The 27,806-nt window shown below is 31.5% G+C and overlaps 1 protein-coding gene across 3 annotated transcripts; it reads right to left on the bottom strand.

Annotated features, from left to right (window-relative positions):
- Positions 1–954: 954 nt before the first annotated feature.
- Positions 955–26,521, bottom strand: LOC134720883 (dipeptidyl peptidase 9-like). Of its 3 annotated transcripts, none has more exons than XM_063583431.1 (20): positions 26,441–26,521; positions 21,719–22,109; positions 20,856–21,014; positions 20,059–20,230; positions 17,813–18,037; positions 17,246–17,307; positions 16,409–16,512; positions 15,746–15,923; positions 13,646–13,799; positions 12,721–12,791; positions 10,718–10,788; positions 9,714–9,795; positions 9,244–9,373; positions 8,699–8,876; positions 7,989–8,100; positions 7,264–7,366; positions 6,116–6,165; positions 2,479–2,621; positions 1,886–1,997; positions 955–1,177 (listed from the first exon to the last, which is right to left on the bottom strand). In XM_063583431.1, the coding sequence occupies exons 2-20, from the start codon at positions 22,043–22,045 to the stop codon at positions 1,085–1,087; spliced, it is 2,526 nt and encodes an 841-aa protein (XP_063439501.1). In that variant the 5' UTR covers positions 22,046–22,109; positions 26,441–26,521; the 3' UTR covers positions 955–1,084. The 3 variants fall into 3 exon arrangements, with proteins under 3 accessions (XP_063439501.1, XP_063439503.1, XP_063439504.1); XM_063583433.1 differs by lacking the exon at positions 26,441–26,521 and adding an exon at positions 26,393–26,411; XM_063583434.1 differs by lacking the exons at positions 955–1,177; positions 1,886–1,997; positions 2,479–2,621 and adding an exon at positions 3,452–3,541.
- Between the last annotated feature and the right edge of the window lie 1,285 nt (positions 26,522–27,806).

Genomic DNA, 27,806 nt, shown 5'->3' with positions numbered 1-27,806 from the left:
ATCCACCACTGATAAACTGCCTGTAGTATAACATAGCAAATTAATTTTAGCAACAAAATATAATATCTAACAGAAGATGGTTATAAGTTATGTTTTATTTAATGTTTATCTTTATATTTTTCTAATGAAATACATCTTTAAGTGGTAGTAAATAACTTCAAAATTAAATTTTAAATTTGGCATAAAAATCGCAGAAAACTTTCCAAACCTCAAATTTTCATTTTGTGATATAGTAATGAAATAAAAAAGAATGAAATCTGCTTGAATTCTTAATGTTCATTCTATTTTATCATTTCAAGTTAATTTTGTAAGTATAAAGCTCTTTTTATTTCCATATGGATATCTCCAGGTTAGGGTTATTACATTGAGCTATTTCATTGAAATATCCTTAATGAATATATACTGTAATTAAAAAGTCATCTTAAAACTGTTTATATTTAAATTAGCATGTTCTGTCACTTTTCAGTTTTTTTTTTATACAACTGCTTCTGTAATATGTTTCAAGTACCAAATAAATCTATGAGAAATCCATACCTTCATTTAATTATAAAACGCATACAGTGTTCTCTATTATTTCTAATAATTTGACAATGAAATCTATATACTAAGAATAAATCCCCCTCAAACAATGAAATGATAAATAGTAAAATCTTTTGTTAAAACTTTCATCAATCAATATGTAATGGTCATTAAAAAATTCTAGGGTATAAGAGATTTAAAATTCGTTTCTCTTAAAAATCTGGGATTTTTTTGTAAAATGAAAGGATATATGAATTTATATGGCTATACATCATCCCACAGTCAGCAAGGTTGGCTACCATACAAAGTTATATCTATGACTCCTATTTCACCCTTTTTTCATCTAATTCATTAGACTAGCATTGATGAAAAATAATCTGGTTATATCAGATATCTATGATGTTCTTTTCTAAATAGTCCATGTTGATTTCATCAATAAACAGTATGAATTAATGAATTTTTGGCTTTGGATTAGAATTTTGCGATTGAATCAACTTTTGCAATAAAATGATTGCCTCTACAATAAGTCGACCGAGATTCAGTACTGATGACCAATTATGGATAGTTACAAATTATTTTGAAGGAAGCTGAGAATCATGGTTTTGTAATGTTCACTCGCTTCATGGTTTCGTATTCCGTGTCTCTCATTGGGATATATCTGTGAAATAAATTAAAAGAAAAAGTAATATAATACATTACATTAAACATACATCTATTTGGATCTTTATCATGATTATTTAACATTTATTATATTTATTCATTAAATTTCCATATTTCATTTAAAAAAAATAAATGTAAAATTATCAATAACAAGAATATTTGTTGATTTGAAACAATGCCCTGCTCACAAATCATATTTCCATGTTTAGTTTAAATTTATTAGGAAATCTTGGTAAAACCCCTAAATTGGCATATATTTTCAATATTTTACATCATAATGAACATCTATACCAAATTTCAAGTTGATATGACCACACTTTCATTGTAATCTAACTCAAACAAAATGCGACGAAAAATATTCATATGATGACCGGACTGACTGACTGACTGAGGGAAGGACAGACAGAGGTAAAACAGTATAACCCCCCTTTTTTAAAGCGGGGGTATAATAATTAAATTCAGTAACATACACAAATTGTCATTTACATATTAATACAAGTGAATAATTGATGTCTATTTATTAATAAGTATTGAAGATACTAAGCCATCTCTATTTAATTGCTTCAAAATTTTAAACGACTAGCATGTATGTTTTGTTCATGATTTATAGTGGTTTTAGCAAGCAAAATTTGAAAGTTTGACAAAATTGAGAGTAGTAGTTCATATTCTATAAGAAGTCCATGTGAGTTATATAGCTTCTCCTTACCTGTAATTGGTATGGTTTACAAGCCTTTATCAATGCATTAACAAGTGTACTTGTATGGTGAAAATGGACATTCTCATCTATCAAACCATGGATTATCAGGAGTCTGTTTTCTCTAAAAACAGTAAATAAATTTATAAAAGAAAAATAACACATAAGTTAATTGCATAAGTTTTAAATCATTATCAACTTATAGAATGACGGCAATGCATCTTTAATTATAATACAACAATTTCCTTAAGCGGTCCTTAGAGAGAAATGAATAAGGTTTGTTTTGTAAATTACACAGTCTATAGTTTACATAGAGTTTATGTAATAATCTCAGCTTGGTCCATGTTGTCCATGTAATGCTATATATGGAATGCTATGTATGGAATGTTATGTATGGAATGTTATGTATGGAATTTAAAAAAAAAAAAAAAAAATTAATTTGTGCAGCTTTAGTCGTAGTGACCATGCTAATTAAACCACTGTGTGTATTTAATTACTTCCCTGTACTTGAGTATTATCAATTTGCTACTACATGCACTTTATATTAGTTCATAAATATTTTGATTGTAAATGCCAGTTAAACAATTCTTACTATGCCAACTTACATATCAGGGAATCTGTCGACATAAGTTAAAATAGAACTATCTCTATAATTCTCATCTTCTTGTTCAGGAATGTTCATATATCTTTCTGTATAACCTGTGTCATAAAGGTTCCAGCTGACCACTGGTGCCCCTGCTATAGCTACCTGAAACACACAAACAATTAAATCATATATCTTTCTGTATACCCTGTGTCATAAAGGTTCCAACTGACCACTGGTGCCCCTGCTATTGCTACCTGAAACACACAAACAATTAAATCATATATCTTTCTGTATAACCTGTGTCATAAAGGTTCCAACTGACCACTGGTGCCCCTGCTATTGCTACCTGAAACACACAAACAATTAAATCATATATCTTTCTGTATACCCTGTGTCATAAAGGTTCCAACTGACCACTGGTGCCCCTGCTATTGCTACCTGAAACACACAAACAATTAAATCATATATCTTTCTGTATAACCTGTGTCATAAAGGTTCCAACTGACCACTGGTGCCCCTGCTATTGCTACCTAAAACAGACAAATAATTAAATCATATATCTTTCTGTATAACCTGTGTCATAAAGGTTCCAACTGACAACTGGTGCCCCTGCTATTGCTACCTTAAACAGACAAACAATTAAATCATATATCTTTCTGTATAACCTGTGTCATAAAGATTCCAGCTGACCACTGGGGCACCTGCTATTGCTACCTGAAACAGACAAATAATTAAATCATATATCTTTCTGTATAACCTGTGTCATAAAGGTTCCAACTGACCACTGGTGCCCCTGCTATTGCTACCTGAAACAGACAAACAATTAAATCATATATCTTTCTGTATATCCTGTGTCATAAAGGTTCCAACTGACCACTGGTGCCCCTGCTATAGCTACCTGAAACAGACAAACAATTAAATCATATATCTTTCTGTATAACCTGTGTCATAAAGGTTCCAGTTGACCACTGGTGCCCCTGCTATTGCTACCTGAAACAGACAAACAATTAAATCATATATCTTTCTGTATAACCTGTGTCATAAAGGTTCCAGCTGACCACTGGGGCACCTGCTATTGCTACCTGAAACAGACAAACAATTAAATCATTTATCTTTCTGTATAACCTGTGTCATAAAGGTTCCAACTGACCACTGGTGCCCCTGCTATTGCTACCTTAAACACACAAAAAACATTTGTATTTATTACTATTATATATATATCTGCTACTATATAGATATATGATGTGCAGTGTTCCAGCTTGAATCTCAGGGCAGAAGGGTCAAGGCCGTAACTACCCTTGAGGCAAGTGAGGCAATTGCCTCACTAAAATTTCGACACTAATTATTTTTTTTAAACATATATATAAATATAATAGCCATTTGTTGGTCTGTCTCAATCTTGATTTCTATAACTTGTCAAAAATTCCTTTTAAACTATCCTTCCTGGATAAATAACTCAACATCTCAACGGGTGATGTTTCTCGATTACATTAACCTAGTAACGATAATCATCACGGATCTCTAGTAAAAAACAGGCTCTTGCAGAAAAAGGAAAAGTGACACTTAAGGTAAAGAAGGAATAATTCTAGTAAACTAGTTTTTTGTGAACAGAGTCTGAGTATTGCATATAACTACATTAGAACAATCCAAAAACGATAAGTAGACTGACAAATCAAGTACTGGTCTTCGGAAGGGGGCCGTTTCACCAACTTTTGACAAATCAAGTACTGGGCATCGCAAGGGGGCAGTCCTGTCTGCGTATTCATTTCACGAACTTTAATCTTTCTCTTTACAGATAAATAAAATATAAATAATATGAAACATGCATGGAATAGTTGTTCTCCATGTTTCTTTAACCTTAAAAATTGAAAGAATATCCCATATTCCAATTTGATATTATTGAGTAATGGCAGAACCTTTAACACAGGATTTTGTATTTACTTATTCCGGACTACGGAATTTCATTTCTTTATATTCGGGGTTTCCGAATCGGACACCCCAACCCCTGAATTTATAGATTCTGGAATTAAAATGCCACCAACTATTTCCAGAAATAATTGGAAATTTACGGACCTACATGTAAACGTCAAAAACTCCATTCCAACTTCCCCTGTACCCATATCAGATGAGATATACTTACTCTATAGATAGAATCATATACCTGTATCTTATCTCATTATATCCCTAATGTGTCTACTCTTTGTCAGGATAAAAGCGATTTTAATAGTTTGTAACTGCGATTGTATGATGGTGCTTACAGGAAAGCTTAATTCCCTTTTGCAAACAAAACTGTTACTACCGATGCTGCTACCGAATTGCTGATGGAGAAAAAGGAATTGGAAGAAGACATTGATTATTGTGTTGATGATAATAGGCTACCTTTAGAAACACAGACTGCCCTCAAAAGACTGAAAACTTGGAAAAAAGCATGCATCAGTGGCGAGAGATTGTGCGGTCTTGCCATGCTCAATGTTCATCGCGATAAGGATATCAGCAGACTAAATTATGATTCTGAAACGACTTGACTGAACCAGCAATAGAAAAATTTGGCAAACTCCACTGAATTGATGTTTGTTCTATGTTCTGGCAGCAGACTCAAATCAGTGATATTTGGATGATTATCTTACATATAAATTTAAATAAAGTTGTTAAAAATTTGGTGTCAGTAAAAGTCTTAAAAATATGAAAAATTTATATAAAAAGTGTCCAAATTCAAAACATTATCAAACTCTCTAAAAATGCCTAGAATGCAGGATTTTGCACCATTCCTTTCATACCCTCTAAAAAAAAAAATCGCCTCGCTTCGCTCGCCTCAATTATTTTGCCTCACTAAAATAAGATGCCTAGTTACGGCCTTGAGGGTGCTACTTGTCCGAAAGGGCACTTTAGCGCAATAACCCAAATTGTAAAGGCACTGTTTGGCAGTGTATTAATAACCTTGAATACATGTATTATATATTGCTAGGCTCAGCTGCAGAACATTACTTGTATTTTAACCTTATTCAGAAATTAATGTGTTCCAAGTGTTGGTTCCAGTAAGATTTTTTTATTATCAAATTATCATACCATGACACAAAGCATATCATGTAAATTTATGCAAACTGCATTTTGATCAGGAAAAAAATCCTTAGAAAAATCTTTTTTTTTTATTTTATAATTTATATAACTTAATTATACAAGTCTATACAAATAAACAATTTTACCGGAAACGCCAGAAGGCATGAAATTTGTAAAAAATATCTTTTGAAAAGGCAGAGGGGGGCATTCTTTAGCTTTGGAGGGCAGAAGGGTGGGGGTAAGGGCACCAAGGGCGGGGCGCCCTTCTATTTAGGGCAGGCAGTAACACTGATGTGGTATGAGTGCCAATAAGACAACTCTCCATCCAAATCACAATATTTTTTAAAAGTGAACCATTATAGATCAAAGTATGGTCTTCTACAAGGAGCCTTGGCTCACACTGCACAGCAAGCTATAAAGGTATTACTTTATTTCCATTTCAAGCGAAACCTAAAATTTCAAAATTGTTTTCTCTTCTCCCTGAACCTTGCAAAAAGTATGATAATCAATAATAAGGCAATTTATCTTTGAAAGTTGAACATACAAAAAATATTAATACTAAAAATAAAATAATAATAGTCAAATGAAAGTATACATACTTTAAACACATTTGGGTGTTTGGCTAATCCAAGTAAAGATAAATATCCACCTAGAAAAGATAAAAGAAAACCCATTATAATGCAATATGGTACAAGCACAAACGATATTTTTAATTTGAAAATCAACAAGCTTGTATAATTGAGTGTCTTCGGGTTTAAATCACATTCTTTTCAATAGTGTCAATAGCACAAATTCATACTATAGTCATAAAGAATTAAATTAACAGAGTAAATGAGAATCTTGGTTATGATTTTAAATACTAATTTTTAGTTGGAACAAAGTTCTTATATTTCATGACATCAATAATATTTTAACATCATTGTTTTGTCAGGGCTATCCAAGGAAAAAATATATGGGAGTGTTTGACACCGATTGATATTTTCTGTAGGTAATAAGTGTGGAAGCAAAAGAAAATTAAATCACAAACAAAACAAAAATTTCATTATGAGTTATGAGGTAGGATGTATTAACAAGTGAAACTGCGAGCTACTGCTCACTGATGATACCCCCGCCCCAAGTGGATAATATTAATAGTGTAAAAATATGCAAGTGTTCGGTAAACAGGAAGTTGTCGAGTGATGAATCTGAAAACGCATCACACGGTAAAGCTGATTTATATAAATCCTGAAACCAAATTTCAGAAATCCTTGTATTGTAGTTTCTGAGAAAAATGTGACGAAAATTTTCAACTTGGCTATCATGTGTAAAATCAGACAAGTGTTCGGTAAACAGGAAGTTGTCAAGTGATGAATCTGAAAACGCATCACACGGTATGGCTGACATATATAAATGTTGATACCAAATCCAGAGAGAGATGATGTGTAGTTCCTGACAAAAATGTGACAAAAGTTTCATGGGACGGACTGACTGACGGACTGACGGATGGACTGACAGACAGAGGTAAAACAGTATACCCCCCCCTTTTTTAAAGCGGGGGTATAAAAAGTGTTTTCAACCCACTCAAACTTCCTGGATTAGACTTCAGTAATACTGGGATTACATGAAGTTTTCCATTAGAAACTTATATGTTTTACCAATATTTTACGTTTTATTTTAATTTTAATTAACAAATATTGCACAAGTATAGGTTCTGAAATTTTAATTTGAAAACATATCAATCCAAAACTTTACATTAGACAACACAAACCATATGACCAGCCATGTATAGCTACTCTGTCTAAATCTATGAAATCTACAATGGACGCTAGGTACCGCAAGCCTTCAATCTGATCATCTAGTTCTACTGTTCCCTAAAAATAAAATATCTACCATGTATATCATAAACTGTTTTAATCTGCACAAACAATTATAAATATAATTGGAATAACCCATTCAATCTACACAATTTCATTTATTCTAACATTTCAGAATTTCCATAGGGAAAGAAGGCCACTGGTATTTCATAAATGTTTATTCTTATCTTCGAGTGATTCATTGCTAGAACAATATTCAGCTCTCAACTTATTACCGTAAATGCAAGGTATAAAATCTTCTCAAAGAAACAATTGTTTTACTATTCTCAATTAGTTTTCTATTGACAAGTTGATTAAAATTATATTTTAGAGTAAATTTCTGTTTATTTTGTTTGAAGAAAAGGTACTTTTTTATAATTTAAAATTACCGAAAAGCTTTAGTTTACTATGAAAGTCTAAACATTAGTATTTTGACACGCTGGTTCCTTTTTAGCTAGATGTTATCAATTCCTTCCTTGCCTGAACCTATCTAAAGATACTACTATGTTTACATATTCTTACCAACAAAATATTTCACTTGAAGTGGTCATGTGCGATTCTATTTTAAGAAAAGCATTACAATTTTTTTTTATAAATTTTCCCAGAATGATAAATTAACTGGTTTAAAGAATGTACTTACAAGTTTATGTTTTATGTAGCTTTCATATTTTAGTCCTCTATGACAAGATCCACGTCCATCTATAACTACAACTGTGTAGCCATGAGTAGCTAAGGTATGGTGTCGCAAAAATCTAGTGTACATTAAAAAAAAATATATATTCTTTAATTTCTCTATCATTAATATATAACTTTTATATCTTTAAAATATTTCAATTTTTTTTTCAAGTGTATTACAAATAAACTCAAGCAAAATAATCTTTAAACAATTCTTAAAGGTATGTTTTTTTTTAATCATCATGATGTTATTACTTTGTGTTTGCATAACAGATAACTTGTATTACTTCATAATGTGATGATACATTTTTAAAGATATTCTTCATCAGAAAGAATGTATATGAAAACAATGCAATTTGCAAGTATCAACCGATAAATAGTAACAAGGTGGTATACTTTGCCTTTCTACATTTTGTTCAATTTATTGATACAGATATAGCATAAATCCTGTGATTTTCATTTTGGTTAACAAAAATTAGGCAGTTAGTTATATCAATTGAATCATTTAATATTTTTCATGTCAGGGCCTTTCATAGCCGATTATACAGTATGAGTTTTTCTTATTGTTGAGGCCATACAGGTGCCTTTAATTTCTTACATCCACTTCATTTGAACTTAAGTGGATAGTTGTTTCATGACAATCATACAACATCCCTCTAATTATAATAAACATACCTAACTCCTTTGAAAGCATTTGTAACTTGTTGAACTTGAGGCCCACCATACACCATGACTACGGTAGGCCTTTTTTCTCCAGGTTCACAACCATAAGGTTCATAATATAGGCCATGCAACTTGTATCCACATGTACTGTCAAAATTGAACAACTTTGGTGCCTGATACTCAGGACATGCTGTAGATAAATAATATACACTCAATGGTCCATTGAATCAACTTTATTACATGTAGTTTCCTTACTAATAAAGTTTATACATCTATCAAACACCAACAAAATCCAAAAATAGTTGGCTTGTTGCAGTATAAAATTGGAGTTCAGTTTTAACCAGTTTGTTTCCATAAAGGTTAAACATTCAATGCATCAAATGTTAAGTAAAATCTAAGATCTTTAGAATTACTACTGGTGTTTTCTCCAGAGTTTGGGATCAACAGGTCTCATTATAATAAAGGTCACATTATGATAAGTTCCTGAATTGTTTAACCTTTGTGCAAACACAAACAATGACAATGTTTTCAAGAATTATTAATGTTATTACATATACCTGTGGATAACATCAGAGTGCCCAGTGTTTCTGTGTAAACAATTCCTCGTCTTCCATGACAGAGTCTGAAGATTTTACTCATTGATGTTTGTTGTATAGAACTATAAACTGTCACAAAATAACTACAATCCTAAAAAATATTTGGAAAAAAATCACTCTGTTTTTAAACCTAAATACTCATTACAATGATCAGACTAAATCTTTTAGAAATTGAGATTTGCAACATATAAACAGAAGAAAAAGATCTGTTTATCATATATCCTTATTTTGTTATGCTTTGTTTCAAGTCTTTGCAAGGTCAAATGCCTTTTTGGTGTATTTGAAATGCTCTCATGACAGTCGTCTCATTCATTTTCATCCAAAATTTCCTTTATGTCATAATCATAATTAAAAATAAATGCACATCCATACAGAACCTATCTTGTATATATATGAAAATATGTGTTTACATTTTGACATTCCAAACTTACCGAACTTATGGTTATATTATGAGAAAATCCTTCTTCAGTCAACCGAACCACATTCTTTGGATTGTCATACGCTACACTATATCTGTAAAGACATAATCAATATACAGTGCATTACATCTGTAATGACATTATTAATATACCCAAAATGAGCTTGCATCAAGAGGATTTATGTACAATTGAAATGTTTATAGTAAAATGTTTTTCTCAACAAATGAAGATAAGGCATTTGAACCGGTCATAACAGGGCTCTCACTCATTAAACTCTTTTCATTTATCACTATCAGACATATGCTGCAACTTCAAATCCAGTATTTTGGTTGTTATTTTCCAAGTCTTGAGTTATAAATTTATGCTCGGAAATTTTATGAACTCAAGTCCTAATATCCAAATGTCAACTTATCAATTCATGTTTTATTGTGAAATATAGTGGGTATTTAAGTCATGAGATGTTGTGAACAATTGATATTGAGGATTTTGTTTCTGTTTCTTATATTCCACAAAACAACGTTTGAGCAAATTGAAATTTATATTTTCAATTGTTAGGTTAGGGGTTATGTTGAAAACTATATTTAAACAATCAAGACTTGTGACATAATTTTCTTTCAACATGTGTTAATTGATAATTGATAATCTTTTACTTCTACTTCTACCCTTTAATGACCACCGTCATCATGTTGACTATTCTGTCACTTTAGGGTGTGCGCAAAAACAATTTTGATAATCTATAATCAGTTACACTGCATACCATAAACATGTATACATTGATAAAATAATGATGTTGTTTACCATGAGTATCTTGTAAATTAAATTATGATCTTTCCCATTTTTCCTTCCAAAGTCCTAACAATTTTTTTTTATTTCAGGTAGTACTGTAACAGTTGAATGTATCAAGAACAAGTATCTCAGTATGTAATTACATATGTCAAAACATTCAACAATTAAATAACAACTTAGAACCTTAATTAAACAATTATTTATACATTCTATATGTTCAAAGAGCTTACAAATGTGTTTCTAATACAGAATCTTTCAAACCAATAAAATATACAACTTTCTTGTCTGTGTCAACCCAGATCTAATAAGAAAAAAAACATTTCATACAATATTCATTTACATGTTTCACATAAATGTCAGATGATGTACAACTTGTAAATACATACATGTACAATAAGTTGAATAAAGATAATTATTTACAGGAATAAGTCTTCAGTTAGTAGTGTAGATTTTATTGTTGTGGTATCATGTTATCAATGCCTTGAATATGCTTCAAAATATTTGTCATTACAATAAACAGTATAAGATACTGTTCTTTCATTTTAAAACCATAAACCAACTCAGGTTTTATTGTTCACATCAGACATATAAATTACAGATGAAATTTTCTATGACTTGGGTTTGAATTGTTTTTATGAATTGCCTTAGTTGCAAGGTGTCTTTATGGTGATTTTATGAGTGCTTTTTGCTTCCCAAGTTTTTTTGGTTGATATCTTATTGACTTATATCCCATATCTCCATTTATTCATACTGTTGATATAAATGTTATTCTCTTCTAGTATTGATATATGTTTTGATAAATTATTTTGAAAAAACAACAAGAGTGCACACACTGAAATGTCTCGCTTTCTTTACTAATCATTGATATTATGTTGATAGTCCTAAGTATAAAGCTTTATTACAACTGTCACATAAACTTAACATTAACCAAGATAGCTAAACAAAGACCGATGAACCATGAAAATGGGGTCAAGGTCAGATGAACCATGCCAGGCAGACATGTACAGTTAACAATGCTTCCACACATTAAATATAGTTGACCTATTACTTATAGTTTAAGAAAAATAGACCAAAACACAAAAACGTAACACTGTGCAACGAACCATAAAATTAAGGTCATGGTCAAATAAAACGTGCGGGACTGACATATAGATCATAAAACATTTCCATACACCAAATATAGTTGACCTTTGGCATATAGTATTAGATAAAAAGACCAAAACTCAAAAACTTAACTATAACCACTGAACCATGAAAATGAGTTCAAGGTCAATTGACATCTGCCCGCTAGACATATACACCTTACAATCATTCCATACATCAAATATAGTAGACCTATTGCATAAAGTATAAAAGAAACAGACCAAAACACAAAAACTTAACTATAACCACTGAACCATGAAAATGAGGTCAATGTCAGATGACATCTGCCCGCTAGACATGTACACCTTACAATCATTCCATATAACAAATATAGTAGACCTATTGCATAAAGTATGAGAGAAAGAGACCAAAACACAGAAACTTAACTATAACCACTGAACCATGAAAATGAGGTCGAGGTCAGATGACACCTGCCAGTTGGACATGTACACCTTACAGTCCTTCCATACACCGAATATACTAGCCCTATTGATTATAGTATCTGAGATATGGACTTGACCACCAAAACTTAACCTTGTTCACTGATCTATGAAATGAGGTCGAGGTCAAGTGAAAACTGTCTGACGGGCATGAGGACCTTGCAAGGTAGGCACATACCAAATATAGTAATCCTATTACTTATAATAAGAGAGAATTCAACATTACAAAAAATCTAAACTTTTTTTTCAAGTGGTCACTGAACCATGAAAATGAGGTCAAAGACATTGGACATGTGACTGACGGAAACTTTGTAACATGAAGCATCTATATACAAAATATGAAGCATCCAGGTCTTCCAGCTCCTAAAATATAAAGCTTTTAAGAAGTGAGCTAACGCAGCCGCTGCCGTAGCCGCCTCATCACTATCCCTATGTCGAGCTTCAGCAACAAAAGTTGCAGGCTCGACAAAAATGATACTAGTCTGGTATTTTGGCATTGCTTATCCCCTTGTTATTTTAAATTTTGAATGATTCTCAAAATTAAAACCACTGGCTTGTTTATAACCTCTTAATTTCATTTAAATATTTCACTTCTTCTGTCATGTGACCGACCTCTTATCTTATGTGACTGTATAATAAAGTAACAGTACCTGTTTATTTATAACCTCCCAATCACCACTTGTTAAGGGGGTTTCCTCTATTATGTCAGGTTCTAACACATCTGAAAAAAGTCAATGTCTTTGGTACTGTTTCATTAAAATATACATAGTACCCTGGGAAGGCACTTCCAATTCTCAAATATGGGTTGTTGTCTTTTTTTTATTAAAAAATTATGTAAAATTCAGAAATTATCCTATTTCTTAACCACTTTCTCTGGCTACATGAACCATGAATATTACAAAGGAACAGTCCTTACATCTACTTTTATACACACATAAAATATACGTTTCCTTTTCTTGAGTCAATGATATTTTATGTTCTGACAGTTTGAGAAACTTTATAAATTTCCAACTGCTCCTTAACTTTATGATAAAGATACTGAATACTTCAACAATAACCTGAACATATTTTCATTTCATCTTTAACATAACAAAACCATGAAATCAAACTTTCATGAAAATAGAAATTTTCTTTTATTCACGGAAAATTACTACTCACCAAAAAATAAATAAATTCACAGTACTGAATCTTCTGATCACTGTCAAATATCAATGAGACAGAATGTTAGAAAAATTGTTATCAAAATTAATTTTTTTTTTTTTATCACTATTTTGTGATAATTTTTCATATCATGCTACTCGCTTGAGATAGAAAATTATCGCTAGAAACTAAGGAGGCATGTGGCGTTGCTAATGAAATTGACCTGAAATTGGCAATGTCGTCATAGGTAAAATAGTGATAAACAGATTATCATTTGTCATCTCAACTGGATTGCTTTTCTCGCTTTTGCCATGACAGGCTCAAGCGAGAAAATCAATCTCGTTGAGATAACCAACGATAATCTATAAATATTTCATTTTTCCATCTTTAACCATATTTATGGTAAATAAATTAAAAGAATAACTTTAAACTTACCCTCTATCAAATCTAAAGCACTTTTGTAATTATCACAGTTTTTCAGCTTTGAGGTTACTTTGTACAAATGTCTGTACCCTGATTTTTCAGTGGACCAAACAAAGACTACTTCTGAACTACTCTGGGTTGGTAAAAAGTGAAGATTATCATGGACCTGAAAGATAAAAAAGAATAAGACAAACATACAACAGTACACAAAACTGAAGACTTTACAATAAGGTCATAGGAAATACTGTAAATTCAGAAAAATTTGGAAGCATTTAAAATTGTGATATTTGATAAAATGGACAAAAATGTGTGAGATTATTTTTTATAGCTGACTATGCGGTATGGGCTTTGCTCTTTGTTGAAGGCAGTACGGTGACCTATAGTTGTTAATGTCTGTGTCATTTTGGTCTCTTGTGGACAGTTGTCTCATTGGCAATCATACCACATCTTCTTTTTTATATTAATTAATGTGATGTAAGGAAAATATGCATGTACACATAAACATGCATGTACCAAATTGAGAATGCAAGTTCTAATATTGCAACACTCATCCAGTCACATTATTCATATTAATCAAAACATCAAAATAATTTCTGAATGTACAGTTATTGTCTAGATTTACATCTGCCATTCAAACTAAACATATGTTCCCAATAAAAATGTGAAAATTGGTAAAAAACAGAAATAAATGAAAATAGTGTTAAAAACAGAAGTACAAATTCATGCGTCCATGACACACCATACCCAGTCACATTATCCTGTGTCTAATTTCAGGGACTTCAGTGAATTTATCTTACCCGGTAATTCACTGTCAACTCAAACAGAAATTACAGTAGACTCCACCTAATCGGATATCGGCTAAACGAATATATCGGCTATTGTAATATAATTTCAAACACCAAACCATTCCCTATATGTTTAATGTTAATTGCATCAGGTAATCGAATATCGGATATAAGAATTTGTCGGCAAATCAAATAAGAATATTCAGGTAATTTTATAAAAACCATGAACAATCGGATATTTTCAATGCTTTTCTGACAGGAAATGGTCCCGGAAAGTTATGAATATACAATCTTTCAGACAAGAAGATTTTATTTTTAATAAATAAAAAGGATCTTTTTCTTACTAAATTGTTGTCTTTATTCATTGGTTTCCTTTGTCATGTGAATTACATGCCCTTTTACTTCATTTGGGTGTAATCTATTTATAAATTATACAAGACTCAGTTGACAAGGGAAGTACGTTGCTGTTGGGAGAATTTTTTATTAAACTCAAAATGCTCATAGAATGAGAAATATAATCTAAACTGAATGTACCTCCTTCTGAATAATCTAGCCCGTTCACATATTAAGCAATTGTCAGGGTTCGTAACATCTCAGGATTAGATCTACTTATAATTGCAGAATATTCAGAACTATCAAGGTCATTTGTTTAGGGGTTCACAGCAGGGAACCCAGGGTTTCGACATCACGATGTAAATTTCTTATGCTGCGACTTAAATTTGTTTATCAAAGTTACAAAACGTAAGTTAAATCTGAGATATATTCGGTGTATCTTGTCGTTTAATTGGCACGTTTATAATGTTTTAATAAATAATACAGCTCACTACTGTCTGTACGATTGTAAGTTCACAGTTTAACACCTGACTAATTGATTATCCTGAAAAGTTATATTGTATAAACAAATATATTTTGATTGCATATCGGTCATTGAAATTAATTAGAAAAACCGGTTTTGACAGGTAATAATTAATGTAATTAAGAGTATTGGGACTTCATAATTAGACCGGAATTCGGAATACACAGGGTCCGGTTTACAAAGGGTATTTTAACAAAGACTTTGAAGGGGAAAAAAATGGACTTTCATTTTCGGCCGGAATGTACAGGAAGCCGGTTTATTCAGGGTCCGGTTTAATCAGGTTTGACTGTACATTCATCATCTAATTGAATATATTGGGTAATTGGATATTTTTAGCTGATATTTTGGGTATCCGATTAGCCAGAGTCTACTGTATTATCAATAATCCATTTTTATAAAGCTCTTGAAATATACATGATAAACATGACAAATGCTAGGTTTATTATGATACAGTACCAACATAAAACTTACATTGACCCAAACATCTGAAAAATCTTCATATATCACTTGTAAAGGGGGATAATTCATATTGTAGTCATAATCTGACATCTCAACATCTGTATCCATGGCAACAGGAATAAAACATTCCATAGGAATGAGAATTAATGAAAGACGCATCTGTGGACGATTCATCAATTGTGCATATACACTGAAAATAGAAAGAGTATTTATCTCTAGTACTATTATGATTATTAGGGAATGTTTTACAGAACTATTAATTCAAAATATGCAATAAAGTGTCATTTAAATTTCAAAATTTGGTGGAGACATTATCAAAATGCCAAGACTGTATTTATCATGCACATGTCCACTACAAAACAAGTGTCTTGCCTCATAATCCAGTGTGCAGCATTTGGAGCAGGATCTGCTTACCTTCCAGAGCACCTGAGATCAACTTCAGATTTTGATGAGGTTTGTGTTGGCTCTGTCTTCAGTTTTGTGTACTGTTGTATGTTTGTCTTATTCTTTTTTAGCAATAGCATGTTCAGTGTATTTAAAACAAACAACTTTGAATACCCCTACATTATTGTTTGGCCCTCTTCTCTGTCTATTCAAGTTATGATCAGGTATTCACCATGGCCTTACTTTGTATTGAGATACAGTCCAGCCTGCCTTGACTTTTAACAAACTTACTATTTACAATCAGGTGTCCAGCCTGCTCGGACTATGTACTCCATCCATGGGAAGAATGTACACAAGGGTTCATATAATTGTTTTTCTATAATATTATCCTGTATCTACAATTAAAAACAAAAGTCATACATAAGTGATGAAAGGTTTAATACATTGATAAATATATCAACATAAAATGTACAATCTTAAATAATCACATACCAAAAACATAAAAAGAAAATGTAAAAGATTTAAAATGTAAATACACTGGATATATTTTAAGTGCTATCCCATTCAAACTAATATACTACACATGGATTGCACCCAAGTAGAGAATGGTGGCGTCATCTACCTGTATGTTATTTAAGGAATGACTGTTATATTTTTTCTGTCTATGAAGAAATAACATAAAAAATTTGGTGCACACTGAATAACGTGCGTTGCGGGTTATTTAATAGTGTGCACCAAATTTTGTATGTTCTTATGAATAGACAGAAAAAAAATTACAGTAATTTCTTATAATTTAATTCTAACTATCATTTTTAACCGTAGAAAACAACGAAAAAACGTTAATGACGTCATGGTCACAAGACTAAATTTTGTCTATGGGCTCATAACAAAATAATGTCAGCCAATCAGAAGACGCGTTACATCTAAAATTAAATTATATCTTGATGACAAACATAACATTTCTTGTTACCACCAAAATTGCAATGCAAAAATGCTGAGAGCAAAAAACAATCATCATGCCTGAGAACAAAGTTCTAAAAGTTCATAGATTCAGGTGCTGTATTTTTATTTTTTCATCAAGAGTTTTAATTATTAGAATATAAATTGCAGAAGTTTCACTTTAATTACCTGATCATCTTCTCCAACTACAAACTCCACTAGTTTTAATGAGCTTCTGGCATTAATAGTACCTATAAAAACATAACAATTTTTTTTTAAATAGATAACCACAGACATGTATACTAGTACAATGTATCGATACTTTAATTTTCTAAGAAAAAATGTATTCTCATGGATAGTTGATTTGTGCTTTTGCCAAAGTCTGCATACAAGTTTTTAGAAAATGTGTACCTATTTTATGTTTCTTCAGTGTTATAAGTGTGTTAAGTGCAAAATAAATGAAACATTGTTATAATACTATATTTCAGATACATAACTGGGATTTTGTATTGTATACAGCAAATTTCCACTGCAAAGGGTTAGAAAATGTAGGACAAAAGTTATTGGTTCATTTTTTCTTTGTCTACAACAATGATATATTAATAAATAATACTAGAACACACTCATGACAGTGTGGTTCCATGATTAAATTAAAGTCCCTACAACTTATTTTGCCTAGACTTTTAGTTTCCTTATCAATTTCAATGCTTTATATTTATTAAAAGAACAGAATCTGCCTCAAAAAATAATACAAACCTGCCCTTGGATACCTGTATTCATCAACACCTTTGACATCAGATGGAGAGAAAATACTGAGAATTTCTACTTCTGATTCATCAACTTCCTCATATAAAATTCTATAATGGTTTGTCTTTTTAGTATCTGGTTCCCACCAATAACCTGTATACCTGTCAAACTCTTCCTGCACAACAAAGGATGGGACACCAGCTGTCATAGGGTCAGCAGCCAGACTACTTAAACCTAAATGTAAAGATTTAGGTGCAAAAAATTAATTAAAAATTATACTTTGAAATGAGGTCAAGACCATTTTGAAAGGATGGCATCATCTTCAAATTGGCTTAAGCTTAGATCACAGCATAATTTCATGCATTTAATTTAAATTAAGAAGGTTTTAGTGCATGGTTCTTAAACAGACATATTTAACAGACATCTCTTTTTCTGTGTAACATTCCTGATCCAATATGTATAATATATTATCCTTGTTTTCAAAATTCCAATAGAGAACATACTTTATATAATTGTTTAAATAAACCAATTTTTCAAGATGTTTCGGCCAACGGCCTTCTTCAGTTCTTTATTTTTCCTCTCAACTACATGGCTGACATTACATTCAATCATTGATAAGATGTTATAACATCTTATCAATGATTGAATGTAATGTCAGCCATGTAGCATCTTATCAATGATTGAATGTAATGTCAGCCATGTAATTGAGAGGAAAAATAAAGAACTGAAGAAGGCCATTGGCCGAAACGTCTCGAAAAATTGGTTTATTTAAACAATTATATAATATATTAATGCGGATTCATTTATTTTCGTGGATAGAGAAAAAAAGACGTTTCGTGGTATACGTAAATTCGTGGATCGCTGATTAAAAAAAAAAATCAGATATGTAATTCGTGAATTTCTTTTTGATTTAGGAGATCATATAACCTCCTTGGTTTGATCAATAATAAAACAAACAAAAAAGAAGGAATCCATTGAAAAAGTTTTGAATTGTCAAAATCCTCGCTTGGTCATTTTAGGTTAAAGTGTTCATTTAAAACTTCTATTGCAATAATGAACAAAGACAACTAATTATTTGTTTGTTTTACAATTTATAAATGCTTGTCGGAATTCTATAGGGCAATCAAAACTTTATGATTGAAAGCTCATTTCCCTAATTACGATATAATAAACAGTCATACAGGTAAAAGGATTGAAAATAAATGTTCCTGTCATAAACAATATTACCTACGGGCAATATCCCCGTACTTAATCCTATTGATTTTCAATCACTAGTAATCCAAACTATGACACGGTAATTAACAACTTGCAATTATTTTTCATGAACAGTTTTAATCAATTCTAAAAAGTAAATTATCACTGATATTCGATATTTTTATTATTGATTTAATTAAAATATTTGTATCTTCTTTCACTTAAAAACATGTGTTATGTTACAATGTTCATCGCTATTCAACACTATACTAGAACTGCATAACATAACCGGAAATACACATCCGATTCCATACATATTTATCGGGATTATACTTCGTTGAATTATTAAATTCGTGGTTCACTGTGACCCACAAAATCCACGAAAATTGGTATACCACGAATAAAAATGAATCCACAGTACTTTGAAAAAAATGTTACGATTGTCTTTATTTGGCTGGAATGTTTTTCTATTGCACGACTGTGAAAAATGTGACACGAGGTCAAGTTAATACATAAAGGTCCTAATTAGACACAATGTGACTATTGACTTGTCAATTGGGTAACAGACAGATGAGGAATGCTGACCAGAGAGTGTACATGTTTACAGCCAGGAATGCTGACCAGAGAGTGTACATGTTTACAGCCAGTAATGCTGACCAGAGTGTACATGTTTACAGCCAGGAATGCTGACCAGAGAGTGTACATGTTTACAGCCAGGAATGCCGACCAGAGAGTGTACATGTTTACAGCCAAGTCACTCTAACCACCTAAAATTGGTGAAATGTTTCGAAGTTGTTTTAACTGAAATTGGTTTGCATTATGTATTTCAGATGATTGTTATTACAGTATCAATTTATAACTAAACTTGAAAACAAACGACAGAAAAACAAGTTTACATATATAAACATGCGTGCAGAGGTGCATCTGAAATTCAATGTTGCATACTCTGTTGATCATTCATTTTTAAATTCAATACTTTGCATTCTCTTCAGTAATTTCAATAACATAACATAATAGAACTTTTGACTATTTCCTTGGTCATTTATCATAACAATACTTACCTTTGTGTGCAAATGTGAGTCTGCATTCCTGATGTGTAACTGTGTTAGTCACCCAAATATCATTACAATGTACAAAAGCGACTAAGTCAGTATTCTTAGGACAAAGTTTCGGGTCTAGTCTGGCTCCTGTTGTGCTAGTATTGATGAATAATGGTAATACTGTTTCTTCTGACTATATAAAACATATATAAAATATGAATAAGGATGAGAAAGAAGCGTTCTAACATAAATTTGACAGCCATCGAACATCACAATTCTTACAGAATTAGACATAAAGAACATGTTGAAGAAACCATCAATAATTTGTAAGAGATGAGCTTAAAACTGTCCTGATTCTGACAAGTTGTCAATGAATTCAACATAGACAGTACCTTTTTAAAAAAAATATACATACAACACAAAAAGAATGATCTTATGACAAGATGATACAACAATACAATATCCATGGTTATTCATTATTATAATAAGGAGATGTGGTATGATTATTCTTTCGCTTCTTTTTATATCATTTTAAGCTAAATATTGCTATATATTCATCAGCTGTCTGAGCAAAATTTTCTTCAGGAATCTGTATTCAAACTTTATGATACATATTTACTTCTTGAGACAGAGATAACAGTAAAATTCTGTAGTAATTGATATGATAAATACAGGGCTCAGAAATGCATAAGGTTGTTTGATATGATAAATACAGGGCTCAGAAATGCACAATTTTTTTTTTTCAAATTTGGGACAGGCACATATGGCATGTATAGTTTGCAAGCCTGTTTTACAATACATTTGGCAGGAAAACTTACCAAAACATTTGAATCTATACATGAAAACAAACTGTTGCATGCTGGGAAAACAAATTTCCCATCAGACATGTCGTATGATGTGACACCATAAGTGCCCAGTCTTTTTCTTTCACGTAATAACTGCTCTTCTCTGGAAAGCTGACCATTACTTAGTGATGCCTATTAAAATGATCATACATGTTCACACATCAAACATAAAATAATTGGATGAGAGAGCATGATGGTGTATTTTTAACAAAGTAAACAAGTGTTATATTGTTCTTAGAATGTCATAGTGTTTAAATCTCCAGCAATTTTGATAGAACTTGTGTTATTATGATGTTTGAATTTTTCAGATAACACATGCCATATAACACGTATTACAATGTGCTTATCAAAAGCAAAAACCCTATTTAATAGTGTCAATTTCTGTTTATACAGTGTACTTGATGATGGGATTAACTGATATATGTATCTTCTAAAAATAATTTAGTACTATCTTACAAGTACATTTATGGTATTATACATGAACTGTACTAGATCTTGAACTGTAACTTGTAAGCTGTCCTCAAAATGCATTAATGGTATTATACATGTAGATACATGAATGATTCTAGATCTTGAACTGTAAGCTGTCCTCGAGGTATATTTGTCTGGACCTGGTTTTATTTTGGTGCTTTAGAGTTGCAGTCTTAATAAGATAATATATCTCTTTTTCTACATAATTGACTCAATTTGATTGCAAGATCATAGTATTTTCAGAAATTGGACATTAAAAATGTGTATGATGAAAGTTCTAAAAATCTGTTTATTATTTTCATAACAGATGTAGGTATACAACAAAGGTGTATATATATATTTGTAAATTCTACATATTAGAATACCTGGAAAGAATCTAAAAGATTTTTCCACTGCAGTCCTGGAACAATTTCTGTTGTTGACTTTGGTATATCTACGTATAAAAGTGTGTTCTCTCTACAATTCTGTGGAATTCCCAGGAAATAAAGTCTTGTATGGGGTCCATGTTGAGTGTCTACAGTTCTAAAGGTGAAACTACTGGGTACTCTGCTGGCTAATGTCAATAAAAGTTTTCTTTTCTGTTTGATATCATGACGTAGCATGTCCCAGGATCGAGGTGCAGTTGGTTGTTTGTGTTTTGGCGAATCAGAAGTGGCTAAATCACTAGAGTCCATCATCATTTCTGTGGCCATGGCAAGTCGTATGTGTAAGTATAAACTCTACTGATGGGTTTCTGGCATATTCAATAAAAACACTCTACAAATAGACATAAAAGACATTAATTTTCATCGCTACAAATGAGACTTATATAGCCTGTATAGTATTCAGACAATTAAATGTCTGAAATTGATGAATTGAGTTCAAAATTTGTATGTGCAATGCAATATTCAATTCAAGTCATTCAATCATAAAAATGTAGGTTATATGAGTAATACATCAACTTTTCAAAAATTTGTAGTACTACAAGTATAAATTTATGTAAGATGAGGTATGATTGCCAATGAGACAACTGTTCACAAGAGACCAAAATGACACATACATTAACAACTATAGGTCACCTTACAGCCTTCAACAATGAGCAAAACCCATACCTATATTCTGTTACATTGGAAGTTGTAAATACAAAACACATCTAACAACAATATACATGGTATATATGAATCCAATATATTAGAACGAAACTACCATGTCTAAAAATAAGACTATTTATTATTCCAATCAAGGGCCCTGGATGGGCAGCATGAAATGTACACATAAAACAATACATCATTAGGCTCTCACTAATTAGCGACAAGAAGCATCAAGAAGCGTCAAGAATCATCAAGAAGACTATTAAGCAACAAGATTTTTTTTTTTTATTAAAACTACTTATTCCAAATAAATATATTAAACTAACTATACATTGATTTACAAATAATGCATTTTGCACACATGCACTTGTCTCAGGAAAAACAATCTTCTAGTCTATACCTTAACACATTGTAATATAACAAGTGTTAAATTACCGGTAAGCAGGGATGATTCCAGTTGTTTTCAAATGGCTCCCTTGACCATCAAAATTGGGAATTTTCATCAAATTGGGATTTTTTTCCACATAAAATCTATGATGAAATAATATCATTTTACTGTAAAAACGGAAATTGTATCAAGTTTCACCTGTTTCATAGTGTGTGGATATCCTTTTTCATCATGATCTGTCGTGTATTTTCAAAAATGCGCAGACAGTCGTTTTTTTTTATTTGAGAGCCAGGCAGAACCTTTACGCAATCGGCGCCTATTGAATTTTGATAATTTTTACGTTTTTCTCCCTGTCGAGGTCTGCTTTTATTATGTGATCCATTTTGACAAAAAGCATCTATTATCATGATTATCTACATGCTTTTACGAAATCAAATACTCCCATAGCATTTTCTTCAATTTAATTGAAGAAAATGCTATGGGAGTATTTGATCTAGTAAAAGCATATTTCATGTAAAGGTCTGCTTTTACGAGAACTAAGGTATTGAGAAACGTCTCAGAAAAACACATAATAACAATATGATAACATATCTTATCTTAACAATCTTTTGTTTACATCATTCTTATTCAGATCTTAAAACACTTTGAAGACGAATGGGAAAAATTGTAATTGCCTTAATCAGTGCAGGAAACATTTCCGGAAAAATCAATTTTAAAATATTTTTTTTCTGAATTGGGAATTTATTTTCACACAATTTTTTGGGGTCGCTGGAGGAATTGAGGGCCGCTAAGCGGCCCTAAACTATATAGTGGAATCATCCCTGGGTAAGGTACAATAAAGTTTTTTTTTCTGAGACAAGTGCCTGTGATTTTGAATGCAGTGAGTTTATTATATATATTCATGATATTAGACAAAGAGTGTTAAAAAATTATAACATGAATATATATATACATCAGTTGTTCGACCTGTTAGTCAAATGCTAGTGTGTAAATATACTTTTTCACTTTTTTGGTCTTTTGGAAAATGTTGTTTGTGCTGTTTTTAGACCCTTCTACAACGAAATTTGTTTTACATGCACACATATAAAAATTGCGATTTTTATCCAACGCAATCATAGGTTTGAACGTAGTTTTCAATTTAGACTTGTTTATATTTTTTTGTTTGGGCTTGTATCATATTTTCCCTGCGGTTTATATGATCCGTTCATTTTATATTGACTCTTAAAATTCAAGTTTATCTAAAAATGAGGGCACTTTTTCTTCAAATGGGGGTACTTTTTATATGGCCTCATACCATGCATACCTGCCAACTGGCACTATTTGTGGGGGATTTCCCCTATGGAGGCTCCCAAATTGAAATGTTTAAAGAGCAATTATGTCCACAATTTTAACAAAACAATTAATTTTACAATGAATTGAGGCTTATAAAAGTACAAAGAAGCCAAAAAACAACATTACACTGTATTTGAAGGCCCCTTGAAGATTTTTTCAGGAGTATGACAGCCGTCATGCACGCAAAACCCCAATGGGCATTTTGAAAACTTGGCAGGTATGTTGCCTTCCAAATAACGTTTCGATCCCTTACATTACTGAAGAGACATTTATTGTCGAAATCCGGATCTGGTGAACTAAAAAAATATTGACACTGTATGTTTGTGGCATAACATTGTGGCCACAAGTTAAACAAAAAAATCTATTAAGTACTAAATTTATATTGACAATGATTGAGATCCATTTTGTTACATCTTGTGATCAATTTTATTTGGCAATTGCCAATGGCAGTAAGCAGGGTTAAAGAACATCAGTTGTTCGACCTGTTAGTCAAATGCATTTTGTTTAAATATACTTTTTCACTTTTTTGGTCTTTTGGAAAATGTTGTTCGTGTGCTGTTTTTAGACCCTTCTACAACGAAATTTGTTTTACATGTATGCACACTTATAAAAATTGCGATTTTTATCCAACGCAATCATAGGTTTGAACGTAGTTTTCAATTTAGACTCGTATATATATATATAATTGTTCTAAAACACAGTTCATAATATAACAGGAAAAATGTAATTTTTGCTGAAATACATAGGATAAATAAATGCAACAATCAGATCTAAGTTTCTAAAATATGTCATGCTTTATTAGTATAAATATTGACTTTTAGTATAAATCTTTTTTTATTAATTTAACTTTCTTGTTGCTAAATAGTCTTCTTAAGATTTCATGTGGCTAAATTATATCTTCTTGTCGCTAATATCCTTCTTATTACTAATTAGTGAGACTGCATCATGATTTGAAACAGATATTTGTACAGGAAATAAGAGAACCAGAAATACAGATTCTCATTTTGTAGTAGAGTGGGGTGCTCATTTTCGCCATATCTTTCCATGTTTTCTACAGTTTATGCTCAGGTCTTTATGTTTTTGAGGTATACTAATATTTCAATATGAAGTTAACTTCAAATACTAGACATTCCTAAGCTTGAAAGACTGTTAGTTTGAAAATAATCATCTATAAAGTTAGATTAAAGGGTGTTTGAAATTTCCTGAAGTTTTGTCAATGGGGGACACATATTCGCCGTTTTTACACATCTATTCAAAACCAAATAACTGCAGCTTTATATAATATTTATCAAATAAATTTCAATATAGATTAACAGCAGAAATTTCAAAGGTGTAAAAAAAAAGAAATTTTGGCCAATCAGGCAAAACATTACTAATATAAAAATCTTTGAAAATCCTGTTTTTCATTCAGGAAATTGACCGAAAATCGTTGTCCGTTTTTCGATCTTTTGTAGTAAGTGCCGTTATTTCGTTTAAGTTTAAAAATAATCATATTTGTTATAAAATTATAATTTATCGGCATATTTTTAACATTTCAGCCATCCTTTGAAGTTTTTACACCTCAAAATCATAAAACGGCGAAATTGTGTCCCTGGCGAAAATGGGCCCCCCACTCTACATAATGTAGATCTCCTATGACCAGTGCACAGCAGTGAGGGACTAACATCAAAACAATGCAGAGGTCATCAAGGGGAGGTCATTCAGAACTAGCTACAGATATTATGAGATTATCCCAAATACATGTAGTAGGGGGGTGGGGGAGGGGTGGGGGAGGATCTTTATCAGGACTTTGAGATTGGGCATTTTTAAGCTTAGGATTTCAGGATTGATCCTTCGGAATCCCAGATTTCTTTTTTAGAATTTCGGGATGTCAGGATTTAATTCTTATAAATTTCATGACCTCAGGATTTCAAATTTTTAAACTTGAGATTTTGGGATCAGGACCCCTCAGATCCCCCTCATTATTGTTAGACAAAACAAAAAATATGGTGTTCAAACTTTAAAATTTTATGTAGTTTTTATTATGTCACAGAAGATGTTTGGGTTTAAAAGCTGTCTGTAAATAGCACAAAAATGACAATTATATCATAGCAAACACTTCAAGTATGGATAATTTTTTTTTATAAATACATTTATGCGTTCTTTGAAATTTTTCTCATGACTTGAAATAACGGTCTGACAGAGATAAAATTAACGCCATAACGGATTCGTGTGTGATGGTGTTGTTTTTCAATTTAACCTCTCGTTACCATCAAAGAACAAAAATATAAATGCATCATAAACAATAAATTTCTAACTTTGTACGATTTTCAGGACAAACTGTTCTGTTGACAAAAAGATAAAACTTTTGAGTGACCAACTAAAATAAACTACAAAACATACACGGACTGAAACATGTTTCCGGGTTCGCGTCACGTTCCCCCTTTTCACAACGAACGCGGCTTTTTAAACATATATATGAAGATTTTATCACACTATCTTCATTTTTAATATGTTATCTTTCAGAAAATCTCTTTCAAAAAACTTCCTGATGCATTTGTTTCTATATGCTTTATTTGGGCATACGATGGTATAAGGTGTGTTTGAATAAATATCTTCAGGTGCTTTGTGGCTCAAATAACCTGTTGTGAAAATTAATAAATATCCATGGTTCAACAAAGTTGCAAGCATCTAGTGATTTAAAGACTCCGTTCGGTAAAACTCTCTAATGAGTGTTATGATATTAGTTGTTATATAAGGATTTATAGTGATCTTAGGTAGATCGGATATCTTCCTCCATGATCTTGGATTGTAAAATAACAGAAAGCAGCAGGCCTATAATGACATGCGCAATTTTCGATTGTAGGATGTAAATTGCTTTTTCAGAATGTTCATGTTAATGGAGGTAAAAAAAAAATCATATTTTTACGACTGAATATTATAAAACAGAATACTTTTTCATGTGTTTCGTTTTCATTTTTTTAACATCGCCATATATACGGGGAGATAACTCAGATACAGTGACTTTTATTCCCGCAAAGTGGAAAAGGATTAATATTAGTTGTAAACTGTGACTTGTTTCCCAATCCACTATAAATAATTATAAATATGTTTAAACTAGTGACTTTTATTATGGAATATGTTATGAATAATACTATTTTATGATGTAACAGTAAAGCGAGCCCCGTGATCCAATGCTTCTTCAGTCTCACTCAATATATATATATATATATATATATAAAAAACACTACATGTATCTTCTTATATTTTATCTTAAAACCACATCCTTCAGTTTTATTTTTATCACATGAAATTAAGATATTCGTGCATATTCGATACAAAACTGTAAATGACAATTCAAGTTACATAACCTGCAATGTGAAAAAAAAACACCCCTGTGATCGACACTTTTCTATCATGTGTTTGAAGAATAATTGAAGAATTACGACAAAGAGTACATATTGGATAATTATTTAATAAAATTATATCGAAAACCCAAAATATACACGATAGGCAAACTGACTTCAGCAGCCGCTAACTTAGGCTGATAATAAATAACATATCATTCGCAAAAATTGAAAAGAAATTTAACCGATGAAAGCGGTGGTTTTCATTTGCTGATGTGATTCATAAGTGTCTCTCGTTTCTCTATTTTTCCATAGTTGTAGATAAGACCTATGTTTT

The sequence above is a fragment of the Mytilus trossulus genome, chromosome 6, assembly GCF_036588685.1.
Source record: "Mytilus trossulus isolate FHL-02 chromosome 6, PNRI_Mtr1.1.1.hap1, whole genome shotgun sequence".
Classification (NCBI taxonomy): domain Eukaryota; kingdom Metazoa; phylum Mollusca; class Bivalvia; order Mytilida; family Mytilidae; genus Mytilus; species Mytilus trossulus.
This window is presented reverse-complemented; position numbering and strand designations above follow the sequence as displayed.

Bases quoted from the DNA above. Each gene is read 5' to 3' on its own strand.
- LOC134720883 (XM_063583431.1), bottom strand. From the start codon at position 22,045: ATGGCCACAGAAATGATGATGGACTCTAGTGATTTAGCCACTTCTGAT. The intron at 10,789-12,720 runs GTACTGTTACTT...TTTTCTTATTAG, and splicing joins GGGAGGTTATAAATAAACAG to ATCTGGGTTGACACAGACAA. The intron at 1,178-1,885 runs GTAAGGAGAAGC...TTTATTTCACAG, and splicing joins GTAAACCATACCAATTACAG to ATATATCCCAATGAGAGACA.